Below are 27,227 nucleotides of genomic sequence, written 5' to 3'. Positions count from 1 at the left end.
GTTGTTCGCAGTTGGAAAAAGCGGTCTCTCGTGTGTGACTGCTATGTGCCCTTGTTTGTGTATTGGACGAAATCACGGTCGTATCGTTGATATATTTGAGCTGTAATACTTTCGGTCTGTCAGTGTTGTCTTCGCCATAACAATGGGATACAGCACATTTGCGCTTCACTGCGGACTTGCTTTTGTTTTTTTTGCTTCCCACCCCGTCAATGGAGACGTGAGCTACTCTATCCCGGAGGAGATGAAAGGCGGATCTGTAATTGGAAATATCGCGAAGGATCTGGGACTTGATTTGGGGACACTGTCCGCTCGAAAGGCCCGTATCAATACGGAGGACAGCAGTGTTAAGTACTGCGGTGTGAATCTAAATACCGGAGACCTGATTGTACAAGAAAGGATTGACAGAGAAGGGCTTTGTGCGAAAAAGGCGTCGTGTGTTCTAAAACAGGAACTTGTTCTGGAAAATCCTTTAGAGCTGCACCGTATTAATATCCGCGTCCAAGACATCAACGACAATTCACCACAGTTTAAGGAGGAATCACTTAAATTGGAAATTCATGAATCGGCAGTTAAAGGTGCACGTTTTCAGTTGGATGAGGCCCATGATGGAGACATTGGCGAAAATGCTGTTCAGAGTTACTCACTTCAGGAGAATGAGCATTTCAAATTAAATATCAAATCAAAGGGCAGTGGACGAAAATATGGTGAATTAGTATTAGACAAAGCATTAGACAGGGAAGATAAAAACGAGATTGTGTTGTTGCTTACAGCCTTTGATGGTGGATCTCCTCAGAGATCAGGCACTGTAGTCATACACGTAAATGTACAGGATGCTAATGATAATGTACCAGTGTTTAGTCAGAGTGTCTATAAAGCAAATCTGCCTGAAAACTCTCCTTCAGATACTGTTGTTCTCTCAGTGAGTGCTACTGATGCAGACGAAGGAGTAAATGGTGAAGTAATTTATGGAATTGACCATGTTTCAGATGAAAACCAAATTTTCTCTTTGAATCCCAAAACAGGAGAAGTTAAAGTGGCTGGCCCTATTGATTATGAAAAGGAATCGTCTTATGAAATGCAGATTAGTGCTAAAGATGGTATGGGTATGGCCTCATATGCAACGTTAATTATTGACATTACGGACATAAATGACAACGCTCCATTTATACACTTGGAATCTCTGTCTAACTTCATACCTGAGAACGTGTCACCTGGTACAGAGGTGGGAATCATTAACGTGCAGGACAGAGACTCTGAGAATAACCGACAGGTCCGCTGCTCCATTCAGCAGGGTGTCCCTTTTAAGTTGGTTCCATCTATTAAAAACTATTATTCTCTGGTGACCACAGGACAACTGGACCGTGAACTAGTGTCTGATTACAACATTACAATCACTGCCACTGACGAGGGCTCTCCACCTCTGTCCTCCTCTAAAACTGTTCAGTTATCTGTAGCTGACATCAACGACAACCCACCTGTGTTTGAGGAACAGTCGTACAGCACATATGTGACTGAAAATAACAAACCTGGCTCCACTTTATGTTCCGTTACTGCTCGAGACCCCGACTGGAGACAAAACGGTACAGTGATTTATTCTCTGTTACCTGGTGAGGTGAACGGTGCCCCGGTGTCCTCCTATCTGTCTGTTAACGGAGACACGGGGGTGATCCACGCTGTGAGGTCGTTTGATTATGAACAGTTCAGGAGTTTTAAAGTCCACGTGATGGCCAGAGACAACGGTTCTCCTCCGCTCAGCAGCAACGTGACCGTCAGTGTTTTCATATCGGATGTGAACGACAACTCTCCTCAGATACTGTACCCCGCCCCGGAGGGCAACTCCTTCATGACCGAGCTGGTCCCCAAAGCTGCACACGGAGGCTCTCTGGTGTCCAAAGTGATAGCGGTGGACGCGGACTCCGGACAGAATGCCTGGCTGTCCTATTATATAGTCAAATCCACTGATCCGGGACTTTTCACGATTGGTCTCCACAGCGGAGAGATCAGGACCCAGCGGGACATTTCTGAATCTGACAGCATGAAACAGAACCTTATTGTGTCAGTGAAAGATAACGGACAGCCCTCTCTCTCGGCCACCTGTTCCATGTATTTACTTATTTCTGATAACTTGGCTGAGGTGCCAGAACTGAAAGATATTTCTTATGATGAGAAGAATTCCAAATTGACCTCTTACCTGATCATCGCGCTGGTGTCTGTGTCCACCTTTTTTCTGACCTTCATCATCATCATCCTCGGTGTGAGGTTTTGTCGCAGGAGAAAACCCAGACTGTTGTTTGACGGAGCAGTTGCCATCCCCAGCGCGTATCTCCCTCCTAATTACGCAGATGTTGACGGCACAGGAACTTTACGCAGCGCTTACAACTATGACGCCTACCTGACAACAGGTTCTAGAACCAGTGACTTTAAGTTTGTGACGTCTTACAATGACAACACGCTGCCTGCTGACCAGACTCTGAGGAAAAGTCCATCAGACTTTGCTGATGTTTTTGGAGATTGTGATGCTTCTCCTGAGGTAGGAACACGTGTCTCATATTTCCCTGGGCTTTTCTATTATGCTCCTATAGCCTTCTGAATAAATGTGTCCAATAAATCTCCATATAGGCTTTATTTTTGATTTGACAACCTGTCAATCAACCCGTCATTCAAAACGAGACAATCATGTGATGGAAAAGTTACAAGTTGTGGTAGAATGAACCATTTTTCATAACATCGAAAAGAACTGATAGGGACAAGGGATTGCACCATTTAGTACTCAAGAAGATATTGAACAGTAATTATCATCATTAAATTGTATAGCCATTCGAAATATTGTTTGCTACATATCCTACTACAATTACAACGATTTGGACCAATCCAGCCAGAAAGGTTTCAATTAAACAGATATTACGTTATTGAGGATTACTTAAGGCTCAATATTTACTCTGAACAAGAAATGTTGTTTTTTTGTTGTTTTTTTGTTACATTCAGTCAAAAACTTCAAATACTTAATATTATTTTCAAAAACTTGTATTGGTCGCAGATGGTTTGGGCCAACTAGACTGTTGACGTAACGGTCGTTTTGACTTCCTGCTATTTCATTTTGTGTTCATTTTAAAGTCACTGAGACTGAATTTCACGTGAAATATAAATGTATTTTGTTTTATTGCACTGACATGCAGAGGCTCTCCCTCTGTCTCTCGGCGAGGCAATATTTTAGTGAGTGCTGATTTTATGCAGTTTCTTTTACAAGACATTTACATTTTCAGGATCTGATTGTATCTTCACATTTTTCAGATGGTGGGATTAGTAATTGTAATCAATTGTAAGAAGGTGTTGATTAATGTAACCAGTGTGGAAGTCTGTCGGAGATTTATTATGTTAGAAACATAGTTTATAATCATTTTATTTTAATTGTCTATACGTATTCTTACTCTTTTAATTTCTCTCAAAATATTTACTTATATTTCGTTTGACACGGGGTTTGACTTTGGAAATTATAGCAAAACTGATAACCGTTTTTTTTTTTTTTTTTCATCTCCTGCCTGCTGTGTTATGACTGCATATAATGTCTTGTCACTTAAGGCGTTTCCACTATCATTTTAAAATATATCTTGCACTATGATAATATTTTCACTTCTACTTATTTGAATGTTTCATTTTATACAGTCTGTTATTTCTTCAGTCCACTCGTGGTGTCGCTATTAGCCAGCCGACGGGAAGTATTTCCAATCCACCCTCTGGTGTGGCGTAGACCAATGAAAGGATAATGTTTCAGTTCCTGATGTTCCTACGATGCAGTCGGACTAACTGTGGAGTGCTGTCGAATGTCTTTTGATTCAACTGCACAATCCGTCTTGAATTTCAAATTTAATCGAGGACTGTTGTTGTGTGCCAAACGCATTGCCATAATGGGGCGCCAAATCAGCTGCTTCGTTTTATTTTTATTGTGGCATGGTGCGAATGGTGACGCGAGCTATTCCTTTCAGGAGGAAATCAAGCGCGGATCTCTTATTGGGAACATAGCGAAGGATATTAAGCTGGACCCGAGTAAACTGTCTTCCAGAAATGCCCGTGTTGACGACGCAGGGAATCGTAAACGATATTGTGACATCAACCTCAGCACAGGAGATTTAATTGTTGCAGACAGGATTGACCGAGAGGAGCTTTGTGGAGAAAAGCTGAGCTGTGTGATAAAACGCGACCTTGTACTGGAGAATCCACTGGAACTGCATCCTTTTAGTCTTCACATTCAAGATGTTAATGACAACTCACCTCAATTTAACGAAGAATGGATCAATTTAGAAATTCAAGAGTCGGCATTGAGGGGAGCTCGTTATGTGATCGAGGAGGCGCACGATGAGGATGTAGGACAAAATTCAGTTCAGCAGTACAACCTTAAAAAGAACGATCATTTCATTTTGGCTGTTACTGGAAACGCAATAGAGCTTGTTCTTGATAAAGAGCTTGATCGTGAAAAACAACAAGAGATAAATTTGCTCCTTACAGCTCTAGATGGTGGCTCCCCTCAGAGATCAGGTACAGTAGTCATACACGTCACTGTGCTGGATGCTAATGATAACGCCCCAGTGTTCAGTCAGGCCGTTTATAAAGCCAGTCTGCCTGAAAACTCTCCTTTAGACACTGTAGTGGTTACAGTGAGCGCAACTGATGCAGATGAGGGAGTCAATGGAGAGGTGACTTATGACTTTGGACATGTTAGTGAAGAGGTGAAGAGAGTTTTTCGTATTGACCGTAAAAATGGCGAAATCAAACTTAATGGTGCGATTGACTTTGAAACTTTTACAATGTATGAGTTACGCGTTAAAGTAAAGGATGGGTTCGGATTATCGTCATACACAAAGGTAACCGTAGATGTCATTGATGTCAATGACAACATACCTGTAATCTATGTAAAATCTCTGTCTAACCCCATACCTGAGAACGTGTCACCTGGTACAGAGGTGGGCATCATTAACGTGCAGGATGCAGATTCTGATAACAACCAACAGGTCCGCTGCTCCATTCAGCAGGGTGTCCCTTTTAAATTGGTCCCTTCTATTAAAAACTATTATTCTCTGGTGACCACAGGACAACTGGACCGTGAACTAGTGTCTGATTACAACATTACAATCACTGCCACTGACGAGGGCTCTCCACCTCTGTCCTCCTCTAAAACTGTTCAGTTATCTGTAGCTGACATCAACGACAACCCACCTGTGTTTGAGGAACAGTCGTACAGCACATATGTGACTGAAAATAACAAACCTGGCTCCACTTTATGTTCCGTTACTGCTCGAGACCCCGACTGGAGACAAAACGGGACAGTGATTTATTCTCTGTTACCTGGTGAGGTGAACGGTGCCCCGGTGTCCTCCTATCTGTCTGTTAACGGAGACACGGGGGTGATCCACGCTGTGAGGTCGTTTGATTATGAACAGTTCAGGAGTTTTAAAGTCCACGTGATGGCCAGAGACAACGGTTCTCCTCCGCTCAGCAGCAACGTGACCGTCAGTGTGTTCATATCGGATGTGAACGACAACTCTCCTCAGATACTGTACCCCGCCCCGGAGGGCAACTCCTTCATGACCGAGCTGGTCCCCAAAGCTGCACACGGAGGCTCTCTGGTGTCCAAAGTGATAGCGGTGGACGCGGACTCCGGACAGAACGCCTGGCTGTCCTATCATATAGTCAAATCCACTGATCCGGGACTTTTCACTATTGGTCTCCACAGCGGAGAGATCAGGACCCAGCGGGACATTTCTGAATCTGACAGCATGAAACAGAACCTTATTGTGTCAGTGAAAGATAACGGACAGCCCTCTCTCTCTGCCACCTGTTCCATATATTTACTTATTTCTGATAATTTGGCTGAGGTGCCAGAACTGAAAGATATTTCTTATGATGAGAAGAATTCCAAATTGACCTCTTACCTGATCATCGCGCTGGTGTCTGTGTCCACCTTTTTTCTGACCTTCATCATCATCATCCTCGGTGTGAGGTTTTGTCGCAGGAGAAAGCCCAGACTGTTGTTTGACGGAGCAGTTGCCATCCCCAGCGCTTATCTCCCTCCTAATTACGCAGATGTTGACGGCACAGGAACTTTACGCAGCGCTTACAACTATGACGCCTACCTGACAACAGGTTCTAGAACCAGTGACTTTAAGTTTGTGACGTCTTACAATGAAAACACGCTGCCTGCTGACCAGACTCTGAGGAAAAGTCCATCAGACTTTGTTGATGCTTTCGGAGACTGTGATAGCTCTCCTGAGGTAGGAACAGGTTTCACTTATTTCCATAACGTTTTATAGTATGCCTGGACATATAGCCTTATCAATAACAACGGACTTTGCTGACGATTTTGGGTCCTCTCTGCTGTGCATAGCATTTAGCATCCAATTTTAGTTCTAAAAATATATTTAAACTTGCAGTTTTTAAAGGGCATTCAGTTTTTGTTTCATAAATCCCACCAAGCTTTTGTGACTTTTTTCTGCTTTTAATATTTTTGGTAAACTTACAATTTTACCCATCTCATAGTCTTTTTTTATTTTTTTTTAAACAGCTTTATTATCAAGTGTATAGGCCTCATTGGTACTGGCAAAAGTCATGACACATCATATTCCAGTTGCTCTTTAAGACTTAGTTAAGACAGTTATCAAAGTTTATCAAGGAGGTGTGAAATAGTTGCTTTTTGGTTTTGGTTTTATTAGTGATTGTTGATTCATGGTGGATCTGCTGTTTTGAATGTGTATGTCCTCCTTAAAAGTTAAAAGTACATTTTTGAGACATCATTTTTTGTATTGCTGTTAGTTATTTTTTTTAAATTTTTTACAGTGGAAACATGAATAATAATAACACAGATGTACAGAATGATGTGGTCTATGTCTAAACAAATCAAATACAACTGTTTGCACCCTTAAATCATAGCAGAAACAAATGCTTTAATAACAATACAGTAATAATCTCTATCAGCTTGATACCATAGTCTAACTGACTCTGAGTTATCAGCTTTAATATATGGTATGGAATCTCTTACTTGGATTTCATAATTTTTTTTATTTGGTCCTGTGTGCCAGGACAGCTGCATGGACAGCACACGTTTATACAAAATCCGATAATCCATATTATTTCAGGATGATTCGACAATGTTTCAAAGAGCTTCTTGTTGTGTCCGGGATATTTGTGTTTGTTTTGCCTTCAAGTGTCCCATAAGAGTTCAACTGGGTTGAGTTCACGTAACAGTGGAGGAAAGTCCATGACAGTTAGCAATCCTTGGTCGTCTTTGGTCTTCAAGTAGTTCTTGCAAAGTTTTAAGGCATGTTTGGGCACATTATCCTGCTGCGGTATGAATTCTTCTCCACAAAGATGCAAACCAGAGGTTGTAGCATGTCTCTGAAGAATACAGTGCTTCTCCTCCTTGTTCAGGGTGGAGTAGATTTAGTGCAGGTGTCAAACTCCAGAGTAACAAGACTTGATCTTTCCCACCACCATGTTCCACTCTAGCTTTGATATGGCGCAGTATCTTTCTCTCTCTTATTGATCTCCTTACATGCCATTACTGCCAGAAATCTTAGTCTTGGATTCTACAGTGACATTTTTTTTCCATTATCAAAATGATGGAATGTCATCGCATTGTTTTACCTCCTGATAAGTGGTTTAGCCTTTGCTACTTGAGGCCAGTATGGGACATCCTTCTTTTGACAGTAGTTTTGCTAATTGAAGTTGCACAAAGATTCTGTATCTGTGATGAAGTTGCTTTTTTCTCTGTGAACAAAAAATTGATGTATTAATCCTCTGATGTTGTGCTCACTTTTGTTCTGCCTGATGGTCCTTGATCCAGTTTTCACAAAGTATTATAGTGTGCGATGCACTTCCCCCTTAGGAACTGTCAGTCTGGCCTTGATTTAATGCTGACAAAGCCCCATGTGCTTAGAATAACACTGACTTCTGACACTTCCACATACTTCTGATGCCATGTTTTTCCATTATAACAATGCTACTTTGTTAGCAATGTTCTGCTGGTAACTTGAGGCTCAGCCTGATATACAACAGGTGAACAATGGCTGAGAGTTGATTTATTCGCACAAGCCTGATGAGTTGATCAAATCTACCTGAATGTAATCTGAACTCTGCTACATGGAAGGTTACAACTCAAGGAAATCTGACCTTTTCTTCAAACATTGTCTGCACCACAAATTTGAATCAAATTGTTTGTTGACCGAGAAATAATCATAAATCCAAAATATGTCTTTACTTTACTGTCATAACATCTTGTGTTTTAAAATATTTTTTGATACTTGAACTATGTGATTACCTCAGGGGTACATTTAAATGTCATATTTTCTAAGTGGTCTCAGACTTTAGTCCCTTCTATCACTTGAATGACCGGAAACCTCTGTTATGTTATATCTACTCTACAAGTGGAAGACAACATTTTTGTAGGCCTTTATATTGAAAGCCATTTGTTTTTAAGAACATGTAAAGTGCTTAATTGTTTTTGTCTCGTTTGAGATTGTTGTGTTTGACATGACCACAGTTAAAGATAGATATTCATGTAGAGGAATAATCAATGAGTTGTTTCTTTGAAAAATGTACTCCGTCGTTACATGTGGCTATCTGATGATGATATCTCCAGCGTGTCGGTTAAAGTAGTGATTACATGGGGAAGCCTCTGAATTTTCTATAAAGACGCTTTATTAGATTCTGACAATCTACTGTCTGTATGTTTGAGGGATACTCACTACCAAACTGCATCCTGTCTCACGATTTATTTATTTTTTTACAAAATATCCATTTAGATTTTTTTTCCTGAGAATTAAGAAACAGCTACAAGGAGTTAAGTTGGTCAAGTTTTCTTTTCACCTTGTGTAGATTTTAACCAACTGTAGTCATTACAAATCAGTTTGGTGTATGCTTGTGGTAGTTAGTCTTTGAATAGTGTCCTTTTCTGACTTGATTTTTGTGTTAAATTGCTCTCTTCATTAAATTGTTCTCTTCATTATTGCCAGCTTTGTGTCCGAAGCCATTGGTAATAGACGTTTTTAGTCAGAATTTAGACATATTAATATGAACTCATAAACCTCATGCACATTACGAACCTGTAAAATGAAATATTTGTCAAGACATTGAAGCTGGTTTTTGAATGTCAGGCCAAGTGGTGACACAAACAGCGTTGCTGGGTCGAGTCACAAACAAGATGATGTCAGCCTTTCTAGATGTAACCCCCGTGCAGCTGTTGCTTTAGAGGCAGTGCAGAATAGACAGAAAATAGGGGAATTATCAAATCCCATCCAGGTTCGATGAGGAGACTGGTTAATCTATCACTCGTCTGACTGCTGCACAGACAAGAAATACCCACCCCGAATTACACTTACAACAACAGGTTTAATTAGAACACAATACAATAACCACTACTACAACAAATTGACAATTCCACACATCAAAAAGTGTCTAAGCAGGTAATATGAAAATCAAAAACCTCTGAGGTCTCAGGAATAAACGAAATTGAAAAAAAAAAAAGGTATAAAAGAAAGAGTTGAGTTCCCAAATGTCCTACCGCCCCCCCTGTGCACAACAATGTCCAGCGAAATGGACTCCAGATGAACTGTGATGTCCAGCTGAGATGAGGATTCTCTCAGGTGAAGGTAGACCGTAAGATGGATGAAGATGGGGTGAGTGGTGGCAGGCAGGACGGTGGATGGACGGTACCTCTGGTTCCAACGAAGAAGCTATTATATATAAAAAAAATTAAAAACAGCCTATGCACATGTGCAGGACAATAGTTCATTACTAATTAAATTTACTCAACTGGGCCTGCAACCCGCATGGCTGTAAACATCACACACAATATAACAACTAATTAGCGAACATGCATAACTCAAGGCATTCAATTACAATCATTACCTCTTCAGGAATGTTTTCTGTATCCCCTTCAGATTTATCCTGACTGGTTTTTGCAAAATACACAACGTACTTCTAAATATCGTCGAGCATTCCTGTTAACGAAGCTAGCATGCAACAGAAAAAAAAAAAAAGCATTGAACTTCAATAAACTCACCAGGATATCAAATGTTCAAAGTTCTAAGGATCTGTTGGCGAAACTGAAGCTCTTCAATGGCTCGTCGTTCAACATTCAATTTAAAGTTGTGAACTTTTCTTTAGCGGAATCTGATTAATCTTATCCTGCTCACAACTCCTACCACACCGAAGCACAGACGACGGGAAAAAAAAAAAAAAGATCCTCTATTGAGAGATGGATGATCACTTCTATCGATCTCTGTGCATGGAGTAACAAAGACAGTATATTAAGGAAGAGATGACTCTCCTCGCACTTTTCTGTGTACAGAGGAAAACGGCTATATGACAACCTGTCGACCCTACTTAAGTGGACAGTAACATAGTTCCAAAACATAATAATTAAAATCCCAGATTAAATTATTCTGGTTACATAGACACTACAGGCATGGATTTAATCCAAGTGTATTTAATTTAGGAGTGATTAAAACTCTGTAATACAGCAAATGCCTTCAAACTTGCAGTATAGTTCAGTCAGTGAAACTCATGCATTGGATTTAGTTACGTAACTCTGTTTTGCACGCAATGTTATGAATGCAAGTCAGTAGTTTGAGTGATGTGTGGGGCTGAGAAAGTACTTGGTCAGGAGAAGGTATGAATTTGACAACACCACACACTGTACACAAATGTTTGTCTTGAACTGCAGTACTTTTTAAGGTTTTTGTAGATATGTTACCCTGAAATTTATGGTGGAAAAAAGATGGGGCACTTCTCACCCCTACGGAAGATAAGTGTTCAGTACCAAACTTTTATGGCAACTAAGGGGTGGTGTTACAAACATTCACATAGTTTTAGATAAATATCAATAACCGCTCTCTGCAGTCATGTCCGTCCAACTACATTTTGACTGCAATTTACTTTAGCAAAAGCATATTGAATACAACATTCTCTCTCTGCCAAAATATCAGCTCAGTCATGGTTATGGTGACTGAAGCCTTTCAGTTGTGCATATTTTCCCAGACCACATACACTGGAGATTGACTACAATCTGATCTTCTTCTCAGACACATGTAATGGAGATAGAATGACATACATTGAAATCAACACCCCCTTTTACAGGATTATTAGGTAATTGTCTATTTACAGCTGAGATGCAGATATATGCTCAAGAGTAGTTGATGTGCTTGGCAATGTTGTTGCATCTGAAAAATATTATTTTCCATAGTAGATGTTCATATTTTTAAATACAAGGCATGCTTATTAAGTGTGGTGGCTCTGACAGTTTGGCAGCTTCAACTCATTTACAAGACTTTGAATATATGTATGTTACATATATAAGTATGGTATAAAAAAGTGCAGGTTTTCTTTATTGGACTTAACTCATTGGAGTAGTACTTTTTGAAATGGTCTCCTTACTGATTGTGGGTGACTGTAGTTGCAAATGTTGTAAACACCAATGTGAATTGACCTTCTGTTTTTATTAGAGGAATAACTAACAAAGTTATGTAGGCTACAATCAATTTAAATGTTGTTTTAGAAGAACTTTTGAGCCAGTGTTATCATCAAACTTAACTCACGGTGTCGCTATGCACCAGCCTTAAATGATTTAGTGTCTATCCTTTATGGACTGAAGGTCTTGGACGCCCATTCACTGCTCCAGATAAAGGCACAATCGCGCTGATTTGCTTTTGCCATTCGTGTTAGGTCTTTGAATTATGCTTGAAGCTTTGATTTTTGTAACTTATTAGGCACTCAACATAGACGATGGATTCAAAAGTTATCGCGCTTCAGTTGTGCAGCTTCTATTTCCTTCTTTTTTGGCATACCGCGTATGGAGACATGAGCTATTCTTTCCCAGAGGAGATGAAACGAGGATCAGTTATTGGAAATATTGCCAAGGATCTCGGGCTGGTGACGGGCGCGCTGTCCAGCAGAAGAGCCCGCATCGACACCGACGGGACTGATAAACGTTACTGTGACATAAACCTGAACAACGGAGAACTGGTTGTGGCCGACAGGATTGACCGAGAGGGGCTTTGTGGCGAAAAGGCTTCGTGCGTCTTGAAACACGAGCTCGTATTGGAGAATCCTCTCGAGCTCCATCGCATTAGCCTTCACATCCAAGATATTAACGACAACTCGCCGCAATTCAACGAAGAATTGATCAATTTAGAAATTCAAGAGTCGGCATTGAGGGGAGCTCGTTATGTGATCGAGGAGGCGCACGATGAGGATGTAGGACAAAATTCAGTTCAGCAGTACAGCCTTAAAAAGAACGATCATTTCATTTTGGCTGTTACTGGAAACACAATAGAGCTTGTTCTTGATAAAGAGCTTGATCGTGAAAAACAACAAGAAATAAATTTGCTCCTTACAGCTCTAGATGGTGGCTCCCCTCAGAGATCAGGTACAGTCGTCATACACGTCACTGTGCTGGATGCTAATGATAACGCCCCAGTGTTCAGTCAGGCCGTTTATAAAGCCAGTCTGCCTGAAAACTCTCCTTTAGACACCGTAGTGGTTACAGTGAGCGCAACTGATGCAGATGAGGGAGTCAATGGAGAGGTGACTTATGACTTTGGACATGTTAGTGAAGAGGTGAAGAAGATATTTAGTATTGATCGTAAAGCAGGTGACATACGAGTAATTGGCTCTGTCGATTATGAAACAACCACATCATTTGAAATACGTGTTAAAGCTAAAGATGGGCTGGGGCTGTCATCTTACGCCAAGGTAATGATTTCTGTTACCGATGTCAATGACAACGCTCCTGTTGTAAATCTGAAATCAATGACCAATCCTATACCAGAAAACATATCACCTGGTACAGAGGTGGGCATCATTAACGTGCAGGACAGAGACTCTGAGAATAACCGACAGGTCCGCTGCTCCATTCAGCAGGGTGTCCCTTTTAAGTTGGTCCCGTCTATTAAAAACTATTATTCTCTGGTGACCACAGGACAAGTGGACCGTGAACTAGTGTCTGATTACAACATTACAATCACTGCCACTGACGAAGGCTCTCCACCTCTGTCCTCCTCTAAAACTGTTCAGTTATCTGTAGCTGACATCAACGACAACCCACCTGTGTTTGAGGAACAGTCGTACAGCACATATGTGACTGAAAATAACAAACCTGGCTCCACTTTATGTTCCGTTACTGCTCGAGACCCCGACTGGAGACAAAACGGTACAGTGATTTATTCTCTGTTACCTGGTGAGGTGAACGGTGCCCCGGTGTCCTCCTATCTGTCTGTTAACGGAGACACGGGGGTGATCCACGCTGTGAGGTCGTTTGATTATGAACAGTTCAGGAGTTTTAAAGTCCACGTGATGGCCAGAGACAACGGTTCTCCTCCGCTCAGCAGCAACGTGACCGTCAGTGTGTTCATAACGGATGTGAACGACAACTCTCCTCAGATACTGTACCCCGCCCCGGAGGGCAACTCCTTCATGACCGAGCTGGTCCCCAAAGCTGCACACGGAGGCTCTCTGGTGTCCAAAGTGATAGCGGTGGACGCGGACTCCGGACAGAACGCCTGGCTGTCCTATCATATAGTCAAATCCACTGATCCGGGACTTTTCACTATTGGTCTCCACAGCGGAGAGATCAGGATCCAGCGGGACATTTCTGAATCTGACAGCATGAAACAGAACCTTATTGTGTCAGTGAAAGATAACGGACAGCCCTCTCTGTCTGCCACCTGTTCCATATATTTACTTATTTCTGATAATTTGGCTGAGGTGCCAGAACTGAAAGATATTTCTTACGATGAGAAGAATTCCAAATTGACCTCTTATCTGATCATCGCGCTGGTGTCTGTGTCCACCTTTTTTCTGACCTTCATCATCATCATCCTCGGTGTGAGGTTTTGTCGCAGGAGAAAGCCCAGACTGTTGTTTGACGGAGCAGTTGCCATCCCCAGCGCTTATCTCCCTCCTAATTACGCAGATGTTGACGGCACAGGAACTTTACGCAGCGCTTACAACTATGACGCCTACCTGACAACAGGTTCTAGAACCAGTGACTTTAAGTTTGTGACGTCTTACAATGACAACACGCTGCCTGCTGACCAGACTCTGAGGAAAAGTCCATCAGACTTCGCTGATGCCTTTGCTGATTGTGATAGCTCTCCTGAGGTAGGAACCGGTGTCACTTATTGCCTTCAGGTATTATAGTATGGACATGTAGCTTTTTCAATAACAACAGACCTTATGAGTTTGGAGAATTAGAAGGGTCTTTTCAGGAATGAATAGTTTTGCCTGTGAAATTGATTTTCAAACATAAAAATAACTTTAAACAGACAGTCCTCTGACATGATTTAGTTTTGATTTCACAAATCCCACTACGTTTCCTTGACAGTATTTGTTTGAACCATCATATACAGTCATTATTACAATTTTCCAAAAGACTTTGAATTATTGTAGCTTTTGAAATTGTACTGACAAAAGTCATGTCACATAATTTATCAGTACTTTTCTAAGAGTTACAATCATGCAAGTAAATATGATGGCGGTATCTTTATGTATGTATCACCTCACAATGACAACATACTGACCAGATTCTCAGAAAAAGTCCAACAGACTTTGTTGGTGCGTTTGGAGATATGGGTGGCTTTTTAGAGGCTTGAATTCACATGCAATAATTTTATCAAAAGTTTTAGAAAAACAATCCCATGCACATCTACTTTCAAACATTTGAATAAAGTTCATATTTAATTTCTAAACTCAAGATATTGCTTTCAACTTACGCTGTGTATAATTGTCCTTTTGCGTCTGTTAGTTTTTAAATGAACTAATGCAAAAGGTTCTTTAATTTCAATTAGCATCCTTAAGAAGCTTTTTTTGTTTGTTTCGATAATCCGTTTATTTTCAGCATAGTCACTTTTATTTCTATATTGTCAGGGTATGACTTTAGTTTTATTAGATAAATTCCTGTTGAGTTACATTTTCAAATGCTCCATGAAGCAAGTTAGATTAATATCATGGATATTGTGCACCTAGTTGGGAATTATATTTTACGACGTTATGGGTATTTGGTGAGCATAAAGTCAGTTTATTATTCAGTTGAAGTTTTGACAGTCACATTCATTTCTTGTATGTTTATTCCTCTAATCTTATCAAAAGCTTTTATTAACTTTTGCACTAGTGTAATACAATATCTCATAACATCTGAAAAAAAAATGCATGCAGTGCTGTAGTGAAATTATTACTGAAGTTTCAATAAAAGTAACTTTTGCACTGCTGATCAGCTGGAGCGTAAATGGTGCCATGTCACTGAGTTTCAGTGATTAAGTTTGACAGATTCTACCTGTGCCAACTACATTCTATGTTGTTCTCTCCGATACGTGTTCAGAATGTTAATACTTGCTATCATATCATTTTCAGTATGACACTGTTGTGCTAAATGTTTGTCGCAGTCATCTCTTTTTATGGCTTTCTCCTCTTAAACACACACACACACACACAAAGCAACTAAAAACATCTCACTTCTTGTGCATTTATGTCTTCACTTCATACATCTGCAACCTTGTGCCACTTGTCGGGTGAAATTTCAAACTGAACTTTGTGACACTTATTCTTTGTACCTTCTTGATCTAGTGGCCTAGATTATTTGTCCTTTGTATGTATCTTTGGATAGAATTGTCTGCCACATGAACAAGGTTAATGTACATATTTGTCTTATGCTTAAGTCTTGGGAATTTGTGTAAATGATATCAAGGAGACTAATTTATATACACTGAATGACTGATGCATATTGTCCAGTGCTGGATCTTTAGGTAAATGGTCCTTACTTTAGGCAATTATGTTTGAATTCAGTCCATTGTAATTTATTTTAACATCTGTTTAATTGAGCTTCTTTTCATGTGACTTTACTTCACTGTGAAGATCCTTATTTTCTCTGGTGCTGTAGACCAATAACACCTTTTTCTCAAGGTGTCACTTAACAGAATAGAAGTCACCAAAGTGCTGTCTGAGTTACACAGGGGTAGAGTTCCTCTATCATGGTGACAGAATGAGGTGTTTTCCCTGCCAGGTAAGCCACATCGTTTTGCAAGTGTGATGATTCTGGTATCAGCAATTCTGATGATTTTGTTCTGTATATTGAGTTTCTTTTCAGTGATTAGTCTTCATTAATTGTGTCTAGGGTCTGCTGCTTTATCTGGTTGTGTTATTATCTTCATCATAGTAAGGGCTGGATTTAATGCAGCTGCTGTTGTCTTGTTGATATTCACTGAAAAGCTGTATCCGCTATCTCGGGAAGTGTTCTACTTCTTTGCAATGTCTGCTTCAACTGGATATGGCATAGTAAGGTCTGGTAACCACTTTAAATCAACATTGTATTTGTAGATCTACAGTGTTATAGAAGTCTGTCTTCAGAAATACAAGTGGGCATTGAGGGTTGTGGCATTTTTTTTCTTGAACAAAAAGAGAAATCCAACAGAGAATTTGTCTGCATGAAGTTTTTTTTTTTCTTTCTTATAAAGGACATTTTATCACTCTGCTCCTGCATCAAAACAAATATTCAAACTCTGCATTTAATTAACAGTTTGTTTGCTGCAGACCCTCAGTCGAGTATGAGTCGTGCTCACAAATCTCCTTCATGTCAAGCTTTTGAGCTCATGTTTGAAGCATTTGCATGAAAATATGCAGCATGTCTCTGAAAGTGATTTTTGTACAAGATATAAAATTAAACAGAGCAAATGGGCTGTCAAACTGAATATATATACATTCCTTTTTTTTTTTGTTTCTTTGAAAACTCAGTGCAATTTGGAGGACTGGATTTTACAATAACATTGATTGACTTGACATAAACGAATGATTGAGTTGGAAACACCACCAACAAGTTTAAACGGGGGATTTAAAGACGTAGAAAGTAGTCTCAGTTTTATATATATAAACAAAACGAACTTTTACGAACACATTGTTTGTATGTTTCGTGTAATTATTACGTGTCAGTGGTTTTGTTAACCTAACTCACGGTGGCGCTCTACACCAGCCTTAAGATGTTTGAATTGCTCCGTCCTTTCGTGTGGACACAAATTTTAGTTCTATTGCGTATAGACACGGACACCCACCCTGGAATTGGAGTTGCTGTTCGTGTTGTTTTTTCTTCATTCTTCAACCTGTTTTTAACTTGTCGTTAATGATGGAGCCGAAAATAATATTGTTCCAAACGTGCTGGATTTATTTCTTTGTTTCTTGGTTCTATGTCGCATATGGAGACATGAGCTATTCTTTCCCAGAGGAGATGAAACGAGGATCAGTTATTGGAAATATTGCCAAGGATCTCGGGCTGGTGACGGGCGCGCTGTCCAGCAGAAGAGCCCGCATCGACACCGACGGGACTGATAAACGTTACTGTGACATAAACCTGAACAACGGAGAACTGGTTGTGGCCGACAGGATTGACCGAGAGGGGCTTTGTGGCGAAAAGGCTTCGTGCGTCTTGAAACACGAGCTCGTATTGGAGAATCCTCTCGAGCTCCATCGCATTAGCCTTCACATCCAAGATATTAACGACAACTCGCCGCAATTTAACGAAGAATTGATCAATTTAGAAATTCGAGAGTCGGCAGTGAGGGGAGCTCGTTATGTGATCGAGGAGGCGCACGATGAGGATGTAGGACAAAATTCAGTTCAGCAGTACAGCCTTAAAAAGAACGATCATTTCATTTTGGCTGTTACTGGAAACACAATAGAGCTTGTTCTTGATAAAGAGCTTGATCGTGAAAAACAACAAGAAATAAATTTGCTCCTTACAGCTCTAGATGGTGGCTCCCCTCAGAGATCAGGTACAGTAGTCATACACGTCACTGTGCTGGATGCTAATGATAACGCCCCAGTGTTCAGTCAGGCCGTTTATAAAGCCAGTCTGCCTGAAAACTCTCCTTTAGACACCGTAGTGGTTACAGTGAGCGCAACTGATGCAGATGAGGGAGTCAATGGAGAGGTGACTTATGACTTTGGACATGTTAGTGAAGAGGTGAAGAAGATATTTAGTATTGATCGTAAAGCAGGTGACATACGAGTAATTGGCTCTGTCGATTATGAAACAACCACATCATTTGAAATACGTGTTAAAGCTAAAGATGGGTTGGGGCTGTCATCTTACGCCAAGGTAATGATTTCTGTTACTGATGTCAATGATAACGCTCCTGTTGTAAATCTGAAATCACTGACCAATCCTATACCAGAAAACATATCACCTGGTACAGAGGTGGGCATCATTAACGTGCAGGACAGAGACTCTGAGAATAACCGACAGGTCCGCTGCTCCATTCAGCAGGGTGTCCCTTTTAAGTTGGTCCCGTCTATTAAAAACTATTATTCTCTGGTGACCACAGGACAAGTGGACCGTGAACTAGTGTCTGATTACAACATTACAATCACTGCCACTGACGAAGGCTCTCCACCTCTGTCCTCCTCTAAAACTGTTCAGTTATCTGTAGCTGACATCAACGACAACCCACCTGTGTTTGAGGAACAGTCGTACAGCACATATGTGACTGAAAATAACAAACCTGGCTCCACTTTATGTTCCGTTACTGCTCGAGACCCCGACTGGAGACAAAACGGTACAGTGATTTATTCTCTGTTACCTGGTGAGGTGAACGGTGCCCCGGTGTCCTCCTATCTGTCTGTTAACGGAGACACGGGGGTGATCCACGCTGTGAGGTCGTTTGATTATGAACAGTTCAGGAGTTTTAAAGTCCACGTGATGGCCAGAGACAACGGTTCTCCTCCGCTCAGCAGCAACGTGACTGTCAGTGTGTTCATATCGGATGTGAACGACAACTCTCCTCAGATACTGTACCCCGCCCCGGAGGGCAACTCCTTCATGACCGAGCTGATCCCCAAATCTGCACACGGAGGCTCTCTGGTGTCCAAAGTGATAGCGGTGGACGCGGACTCCGGACAGAACGCCTGGCTGTCCTATCATATAGTCAAATCCACTGATCCGGGACTTTTCACTATTGGTGTCCACGGCGGAGAGATCAGGATCCAGCGGGACATTTCTGAATCTGACAGCATGAAACAGAACCTTATTGTGTCAGTGAAAGATAACGGACAGCCCTCTCTGTCTGCCACCTGTTCCATATATTTACTTATTTCTGATAATTTGGCTGAGGTGCCAGAACTGAAAGATATTTCTTATGATGAGAAGAATTCCAAATTGACCTCTTACCTGATCATCGCGCTGGTATCTGTGTCCACCTTTTTTCTGACCTTCATCATCATCATTCTCGGTGTGAGGTTTTGTCGCAGGAGAAAGCCCAGACTGTTGTTTGACGGAGCAGTAGCCATCCCCAGCGCTTATCTCCCTCCTAATTACGCAGATGTTGACGGCACAGGAACTTTACGCAGCGCTTACAACTATGACGCCTACCTGACAACAGGTTCTAGAACCAGTGACTTTAAGTTTGTGACGTCTTACAATGAAAACACGCTGCCTGCTGACCAGACTCTGAGGAAAAGTCCATCAGACTTTGCCGATGTATTTGGAGATTGCGATGCTTCTCCTGAGGTAGGAACATGCTTCATATAAGCTGTCCCAGATGTGTAAAACGTATTCAACATTTTGTTTTTTAAATACACACGCACACGCAAGTGCACTTTGCTATTATGTCTAATTATAACCACAAGAATATCTGAACGTTATGGCTGGTGTCTCTGTCCTTGGTGCTGAACACTTCTCGGTCACTTGATCTGTCATTACTTCTGTTGCCACTTTTTTGTGAGTTTGAGTTATTACATATATTTGAATGCCATTTTATTCTTAATTTTTCCCTTTATTGTTGCTGTCTTTGATTTAGTTTTCAAGTAATATAATTTGCTGTTCAATTGAATGTAAGTCGTTTTCCGTCCCTTGACATGAGACTCATCCTAACCTGCATGGACCGTTTTTTTTTTTTTTTAATCTTATTTTTACGTTTAGACAATTAAAAAATAAGATAATACTGATTGTGTTTAGAAGCTTGTGTAAGAACCTATAATAGGTTAAAAAATATAGCTAAACACACACACACACACACACACACACACACACACACACACACACACACACACACACATATATATATATATATATGAATTAATATAATCAAGTAATGTTAGCTATCTGACCCCCACCACAGCTTCTTGAATCAGAATGTGTCTGAGTCTTGGATAATTATGCCCCAGTGATATTTTTGTAGACGTAACTCTGGTGCAGGAAACAAATCCAGAAAGGAACTGGAGTCATAGTTCATCCTCTTCAGTGACAAAGGAGGTAGTTTTTCAACTTACCGCTTTTATAATAGAGTGAGTGTGGTGTTGCAAGCCCACCCCAGTTCCAGGAAGATTTACATGACACTGTTTAGGTCTTTCCTTCACTGTGTCCATCCCAGTTGCTTCATACTTGATGACAATATTCATATCGTATAACGTTGAGTTCCCAGAAGCTGAATTTGCGTGGCCTTATTTTGATAACCTCCTCAAAATAATGCTGAAAACCGCTGCAATTATTCTCTCAATCTCTTGGTGACGCTCTTTTACAATGTCTGACTCATGGATGCTCGTGTCTCACTCTATCTGTGTCAGTGGAACCAGAGTATTGGGTTAGAGCCGAGGGCTGTATGCATGCGCAGTTGTGTTTGCGTCGGTGTGTGAGGGAGCGAGGGAGAAACTGTGTGTGCTTGTGTGTGTGTGTGTGTGTGTGTGTGTGTGTGTGTGTGTGTGTGTGTGTGTGTGTGTGTGTGTGCGCGCGCGCGCGCGCCTGTGCGCGCCTGTTTGCGCCTGTTTGCGCCTGTGTGCGCCTGTGTGAGTGAGAGTGAGAGAGTCAGAGAGAGAAAGCAATGGTGAAATGGGGATAGAGAGAGAGGAATTCGAGCTGACAGCTTTCCTAATAGAGCATGATTAACTCAGCAGAGAAGCAGGGAACCGTTGGATTACAGCAGCATTTTCAGTTCGATTTTGGATGTATTTGTTAAGGATTTAGCTATGATGGCGATAGGTGATCTCTGTCTGAAAGCATGTTTAACAATGGATCATCGAATAAACTTAAAATGGTCGCTGCATTTTTTATTATTTAGCCTCGTTTTTGGTGTTTCGTTTGGCGAAGTCCGTTATGTTCTTCCAGAGGAGATGAAGAGGAGCTCGGTTATCGGGAATGTTGCCCGGGATCTGAGGCTGAAGGTGACGGAGCTTGATGCTCGTCGAGCCCGTGTTGTTGCAGAAGGAACAAGCCAGCTATGTGAACTGGACACTGCGTCCGGCAATCTTTTCATCAGCCAACGGATAGACCGAGAGGAGCTCTGCGCGCAAGCGACTGCCTGCATCCTGCAGTATCAGCTTTTACTTGAAGATCCCCTTCAAGCATTCAGCATAGTTCTGGATATTGCAGATATAAATGACAACAGCCCGTTGTTCGCTGCACAGGAAATACAACTAGATTTAGTGGAATCCACAGTTCTGGGGAGGCGCTTTCCCTTAGAGAGCGCGCATGACCCCGATTTGGGCACCAACTCTGTCTGTGAATATAAACTGAGCCCCAATGATCATTTTACACTGGAAATGAGTACCCAAATAAACGGCAATGCTTATCCAGAGCTGGTTCTGAAAAAGGCTTTGGACCGGGAGGCACAAGCTGAGCATGTACTGAAAATCAATGGAATTGACGGCGGAAATCCAGTCAGATCAGGAACTGCTTCTATCCTTATCCGTGTTTTGGACGCCAATGATAATGTCCCAGTTTTCAGCCAACGAATTTACAAAGCATCTGTGCCGGAGAACGGGGCCGTAGGGACTGTCATAGCAAAGCTCAATGCCACGGACTTAGACGAGGGTGTCTATGGGGACATAACCTACTCCTTCAGTCACCTGTCAGACAAGATGGGAGGAGTTATTGAAATTAACCCTCTCAGTGGAGAAGTTTGGGTGGCAGGTCTTATTGACTATGAAGAGGCCAGCTCGCATGAGCTGGATGTTCAGGCTAAAGATGGTGGCGGCCAGGCCTCTCACTGTAAACTTATTATTGATGTCATCGACGTGAACGACAATAGGCCTGTGATCGAAATAAAATCAGCCTCTGCTAACGTGGCCGAGGACTCTAAACCAGGGACTATGGTTGCTCTGATTCATATTTATGACCCGGACACTGGAAGCAGTGGGCGCGTCACGTGCGCAATCTCAGACAATGTTCCATTTAAATTAGCGTCAGAGGTAAAAAACTATTACATGTTAGTGACTGACGGAATCCTAGACAGAGAACTCCAACCAGAGTATAACATCACAGTCACGGCCACAGATGCGGGCTCGCCTTCACTCTCTAGTGTCAAAGTTATAGCAATACTGATTATTGATGTAAATGATAACCCCCCGACTTTTATGCAGAGCGAGTACAATGCCAACATTTTGGAAAACCAACTAGTTGGCACGTTTGTAATGAAAGTCCAAGCAGAGGACGGTGACGATGGATCTCATGCTAAAATACTATACCAGATATCAAAGGACACAAACTCAGAAGCGTCATCTTTCCTTACCATCAACTCAGATACAGGGGAGCTTTTCACATCACGGCGTTTTGATTACGAACAGTCAGCTTACTTCCAAATTAAGGTGATAGCTCGAGACGGAGGCGGGCCTCCACTTTCCACCACCTGCACTGTGAATGTTTTTATCAAGGACCTAAATGACAATCCACCTGTTGTTCTGTATCCTGTTCAGACAACCGGGTTCATCGCTGAAGATATGGTGCCAATTAAGGCGCCGAGAGGTTACTTGGTTACTAAGGTGGTAGCAGTGGACGCTGACTCTGGTCATAACGCCTGGCTTTCCTACAGAATAATCAGAGCCACGCAGCCTAACCTGTTCATGGTAGATCTGCACACAGGAGAAGTCAGAACGGTGCGAACATTTATGGAAGAAGATGAACCGAAACAAACTCTGGTAGTTTTAGTGACAGATAACGGGCCCGATTCTCTCTCCGCCACTGCGACGATCAGCATAATGCTTGGTGACGGGCTACCTGTTTTAAGCGAACTTTTTGAGTTCGCAGATGAATCGCAGGACAGCGATAACTTAACGCTGTATTTGATCATCGCTCTGTTTGCCGTTTCTTCTCTTTTCATCCTTTTAATCAGCGGAGTGTTTTATTTTCAACTTTGCCGGCGTGGTTACGTTTACCGGTCAACCGCAGCTAGTCTCCCCGTTTTCCCCACGACCTACTGCACCCCCAGTTTTACAGATTTCAGCCGTTGCGGGACCTTGCTGAAAGATGATCGGTATGACCCTTTCTTGACCACTGGGTCGTGGAGAGGCGATTTCCGCTTCGGATCAAATACAGACACTGACACACTTAAGAAAAGAAGTGCAGCCTATCAGAAGAACACACTCAGGCGCATCAGTGCAGACAGAGGTAGCCTGAAAGTGAGGGCAGGGGCACCGCATCCGTGTTACGTGGTCAAATAATAGTCGGCCATAGCTTATGGTGTAACATAACCCTTGTGCTGTGAATTTAATTATGACCTTCTGACTATCAAATACCGTATAATTGCATTTATTTTATGGTTCTATACAATTATTAGAAATATACATGAAGTGATTGTCTATGTTTGAAGTGTGTTTTCTTTTCTACAAAAGTATTTGTGCATGGATATTTTATCAATGCATCTTGTTATTGTAGTTTTGTAGGCATATATGACCTCAAGTTCATTCCTGCACGACCTGACCTTGAACACAATCTTAACCTTGTAGATAGACCTACACCTCTGGCATATTTTCCAAAAATATTATCACAGAAGCAAAAATAAAGTAATTATTTTATCAACACATATTTTGTATGCTTGATGACAGTTTTTATCAAAGGCTGAAATTATTTTCAGTGGGAAGTTGTTTATGGTAACTTCCTCTCTCTTTTCATTGATCTAGTCTGTCACTAGTTAATGATCTCCCAAAATTTGTTGCATTACAAAAATGACATTTTATGCCAGCCAACCTCACTCCTCATTTCCCCTCAATATCTTCATGCTAACCAAAACAGAAATGTTAATGATATAAAAACAAGCTAGGAGTTTCTCTTTCCCCTTAAACATTTTACGTAAACATTTGACTGTTACTTTAAAAGAGGATATAATCATTCAAATACATGAGCTGATTTGTCTCTAATTAAAACTGCATGGTCAACATTTCTGATTTCTATGTTCATAATTTTATCTTCTGAGAATTGTGTTGAGTTGATGTAGCTGTTACTCTTTTGCTTTGTTTATGGTATATTTGTTGTAGCCTCTGTTTATGTTATGTTAAAAAAAAAATATATATATAGTAAATTTTTGACTTGGAATGCACCACAGACAGGTTTTGGTAATGTTACATTAATGTTTTTCAGAAAATAACAAGATTTCCTGTGGCTGGGACACAATAAAAGCTTTGAACTACATGCAATGAATAGAAGAATGTGTAACCATATGCATTTAATGAAAAATAAACCTGTGTAATAAATTCTGTTTCCTTTTTCCAGTGACTAATTACTTTATATATATATATAATTTCTAAAGAACATGAGTGAAGGACAAAAAGAAAAACTTGTTCCTGTTTTTCTTGGTTGCCGTTATGGTGATCATAATAACAAATAATTAAATACAAAAAAATCTCCTACGATGTGTGTCAGCTTACACACCAACACATTGTTGAAAGCTTGAAATTACAGGCAGCTTGTTGTTATTTGTTTGTTTGTTGGCTTTTGTTTCAAGGCAATTATCTCTTTCATATGTGCTTCATAGAAGAGAATGTATAGACCAGCTTCACTGTCAGCATTCAATTTATTGAAAAGGTTTAATTTTCAGTCAAACGTTATTAATGAAGACATGAAGGCCTGATGAATCATCAGGTCAATTTTCTGAAATATTTTTTCAATATGTTTATTGCGGACAGTCTTTAAAAGTTTTGCAACTTTATTCTCCTTTGCAACTGTCTACCAGATTTGCATTATTCACTTTAATTGTGCTTCTTACAGAAGTTGGGATGCAATACACTTTTCGTGAGTGTTTCTTTCAGGTTTTTGTTTGACAGCATCTTAAATATAATAACTTAAAAGACAAGAGCACTTTGGATAGGCAGATTGCACATTATATCCACACTATTTTCAATAAGCTGTTTATATCTAATGTTTATCAGCATGTCTTGTGCAGCACAAATATAGCTCCCTATCGCATGTAAATCACTATCATACTAAATAAATATGTACAGATAATTATGAAATAAAAACTACAATTTAACAATTAATTAGACATTACTTTTGAGTGACAGGTAATTGTCTTGTGACAATGCATTGCTTGTGCATTCATGTTATTTTACAGTGTAATATACATTTCGAAACTGTCGACACCATGGAGGTATTGCTATTATTCGTTATTTATGTCAAATGTGTTAGACTAAGGTCACATTAGCATTAAGTTTCAGATATACAACATGGAACATACCACAGTAAAAACAAGAGACAACAGGAGTACAAAAGAAAAGCAATTTTGAAGTTACTTTAACAACAGAAAATATAATATGTTTTAAGGTATGAATGTTAAAAAGCAAAAAAGAGTTCTGAGCTGCACTCAGGTCAGTGGTTAGAGTCTTATACAACAGTTAAACTGGTGAGGGTGCATCTGTTTTTCTGTGTCACAAAGTGTGTATGTGTGTGTTTTCCTGCAGTTCACTGACTTGTCGCAGCGGTGAAGCAGAAAGGTTTTGTCGTGAAAAGAATCGCCTTGTGAATTCATGCGTTTCTGTTTCTGTTATAGCTGCAGGACCATTTGTGCTCCTAATTTCAGCCATGGCAGGAGGGGAGGAAAAAGCAGTGCTTAGTTTTTGTTTATCTAGGTCACAAGAACACTCATTTAACAGTGTGGTTGACAATACTGAAGAATGATAGAAAAGGATGGCAGTTTAATAGTATTGTTATATATTTTTGACAAGCACCACGTGTCAGTGTTTCTGAAAATGGTGGGTGTTTTATAGAAACACCCTCTGCACAGTATGGAATGAAATGTTAGGAACCACTGACACATTTTGGATATCTATCTAAGAGTGGGACATTTTTTGGAACACGTTAAAGCTGCACATCTTTGCATTGTGTGTATTGAGTTGTAAGACAGAGGCAATATTTCTCAGTTAGTAATTGTGTAGACATCAATTTCAGATCCTGGTCGGACTAAATGTAATGCCATGTTGTAAGCAAAGTCGATCATGTTGATGGCAGTAATCCAAAAACATGCTTGCTGCCAACTAAGTTCAAGGTAGTCAGAGCACTTGATTGACAAGCTTTATTTTAATTACCAAAACCAGCAAAGTACTCTTAAATCAAGAAATAAACAACTTTATGCAACTTGGACATCTTGGATTGAGACTATTTATTACATGTATGCAAGAGTTTGTTGACTTTACACAGTTAAACACCGTCTAAGTGTTTGACATGTCACAACCTCAATTATGATTGATTATTTCACTGTCAATATAAATATCATGACAATGAATATAAAAGAATGTCACAAGATCTGTTTTTGTTTTTTTCTTCAGGATACATACTAACTGTTGTCTCTTTTCTTGTTTCTTTCCTGGGTGCACTTCCTTGATGAAACGTCCATTTTGATCTGCTAGGTAAGAACATTTTTATTTTCCTTTCTCTGTATATCTCACAGAACACTCCCATTTATCACTCTGTTATGTCAGGATGACAGCCTTATGGACACCATACTCCACTTCCACAATAACTATGAAAACATCTCTTTTCTCTACTCTCCCTCTTTCTCGTTATCTTTTTTCACCATATATCAACTGTATTGCGTACAGCTAAGTACATGAGGAGTGTTTATAAGACACATCTGAAAGTCATATTCATTAAGGTTTTAATTTTTGTGAACAGTCTTGTAATGCAGGCAGCTACATTGCTGTTGTTTGTGTGTGCTACGTGGTTCTTCTTGAGGCTTTTTGACTACATGAATATTAATAGTCCTGGCTGCTGCTGTGCACTCATCACCTGAATAATGCACAATCATGATGTGCAGAATATTATGCTCTGCGGCAGCATATGTGAGCAGGGGGACGGTGTATGGCACTATCGTGACCCATTAAAAATACATCCTACCTGTGCAGATTTAGCTGCATGGAGATGGAATGTACTGCTGGGAAATTTGTCAGCATCAGTTCATGCCTGTGGATGGGTGTTGCAGTAGTTTTGATGTTGATTC

The 27,227-nt window shown here is 40.6% G+C and overlaps 1 protein-coding gene across 21 annotated transcripts in view; it reads left to right on the top strand.

Annotated features, from left to right (window-relative positions):
• The window catches only part of LOC138211660 (protocadherin gamma-C5-like), a 284,193-nt gene that overhangs the window by 83,480 nt on the left and 173,486 nt on the right, over positions 1-27,227 (top strand). The window contains exon 1 of one of the 21 annotated variants that reach the window (XM_069171663.1): positions 67-2,530. The exons of 14 other annotated variants lie outside the window; for them this stretch is intronic. In XM_069171663.1, coding sequence (XP_069027764.1) covers positions 143-2,530 — 2,388 coding nt within the window. In that variant the 5' untranslated portion in view covers positions 67-142. Of the gene's footprint in view, positions 1-66; positions 2,531-3,870; positions 6,267-11,747; positions 14,149-17,106; positions 19,538-27,227 lie in introns of those variants that run through there. 6 more of the 21 variants (XM_069171686.1, XM_069171643.1, XM_069171681.1 and 3 more) reach the window with 6 other exon arrangements.

Source organism: Embiotoca jacksoni, unplaced genomic scaffold, assembly GCF_022577435.1.
Source record: "Embiotoca jacksoni isolate LCO1_2020_lvr unplaced genomic scaffold, fEmbJac1.0.p SCAF_5, whole genome shotgun sequence".
In the NCBI taxonomy this organism is placed as follows: Eukaryota; Metazoa; Chordata; class Actinopteri; family Embiotocidae; genus Embiotoca; species Embiotoca jacksoni.
The sequence above is the reverse complement of the archived record's forward strand: the minus strand, read 5'-3'. Positions and strand labels throughout refer to the sequence as shown.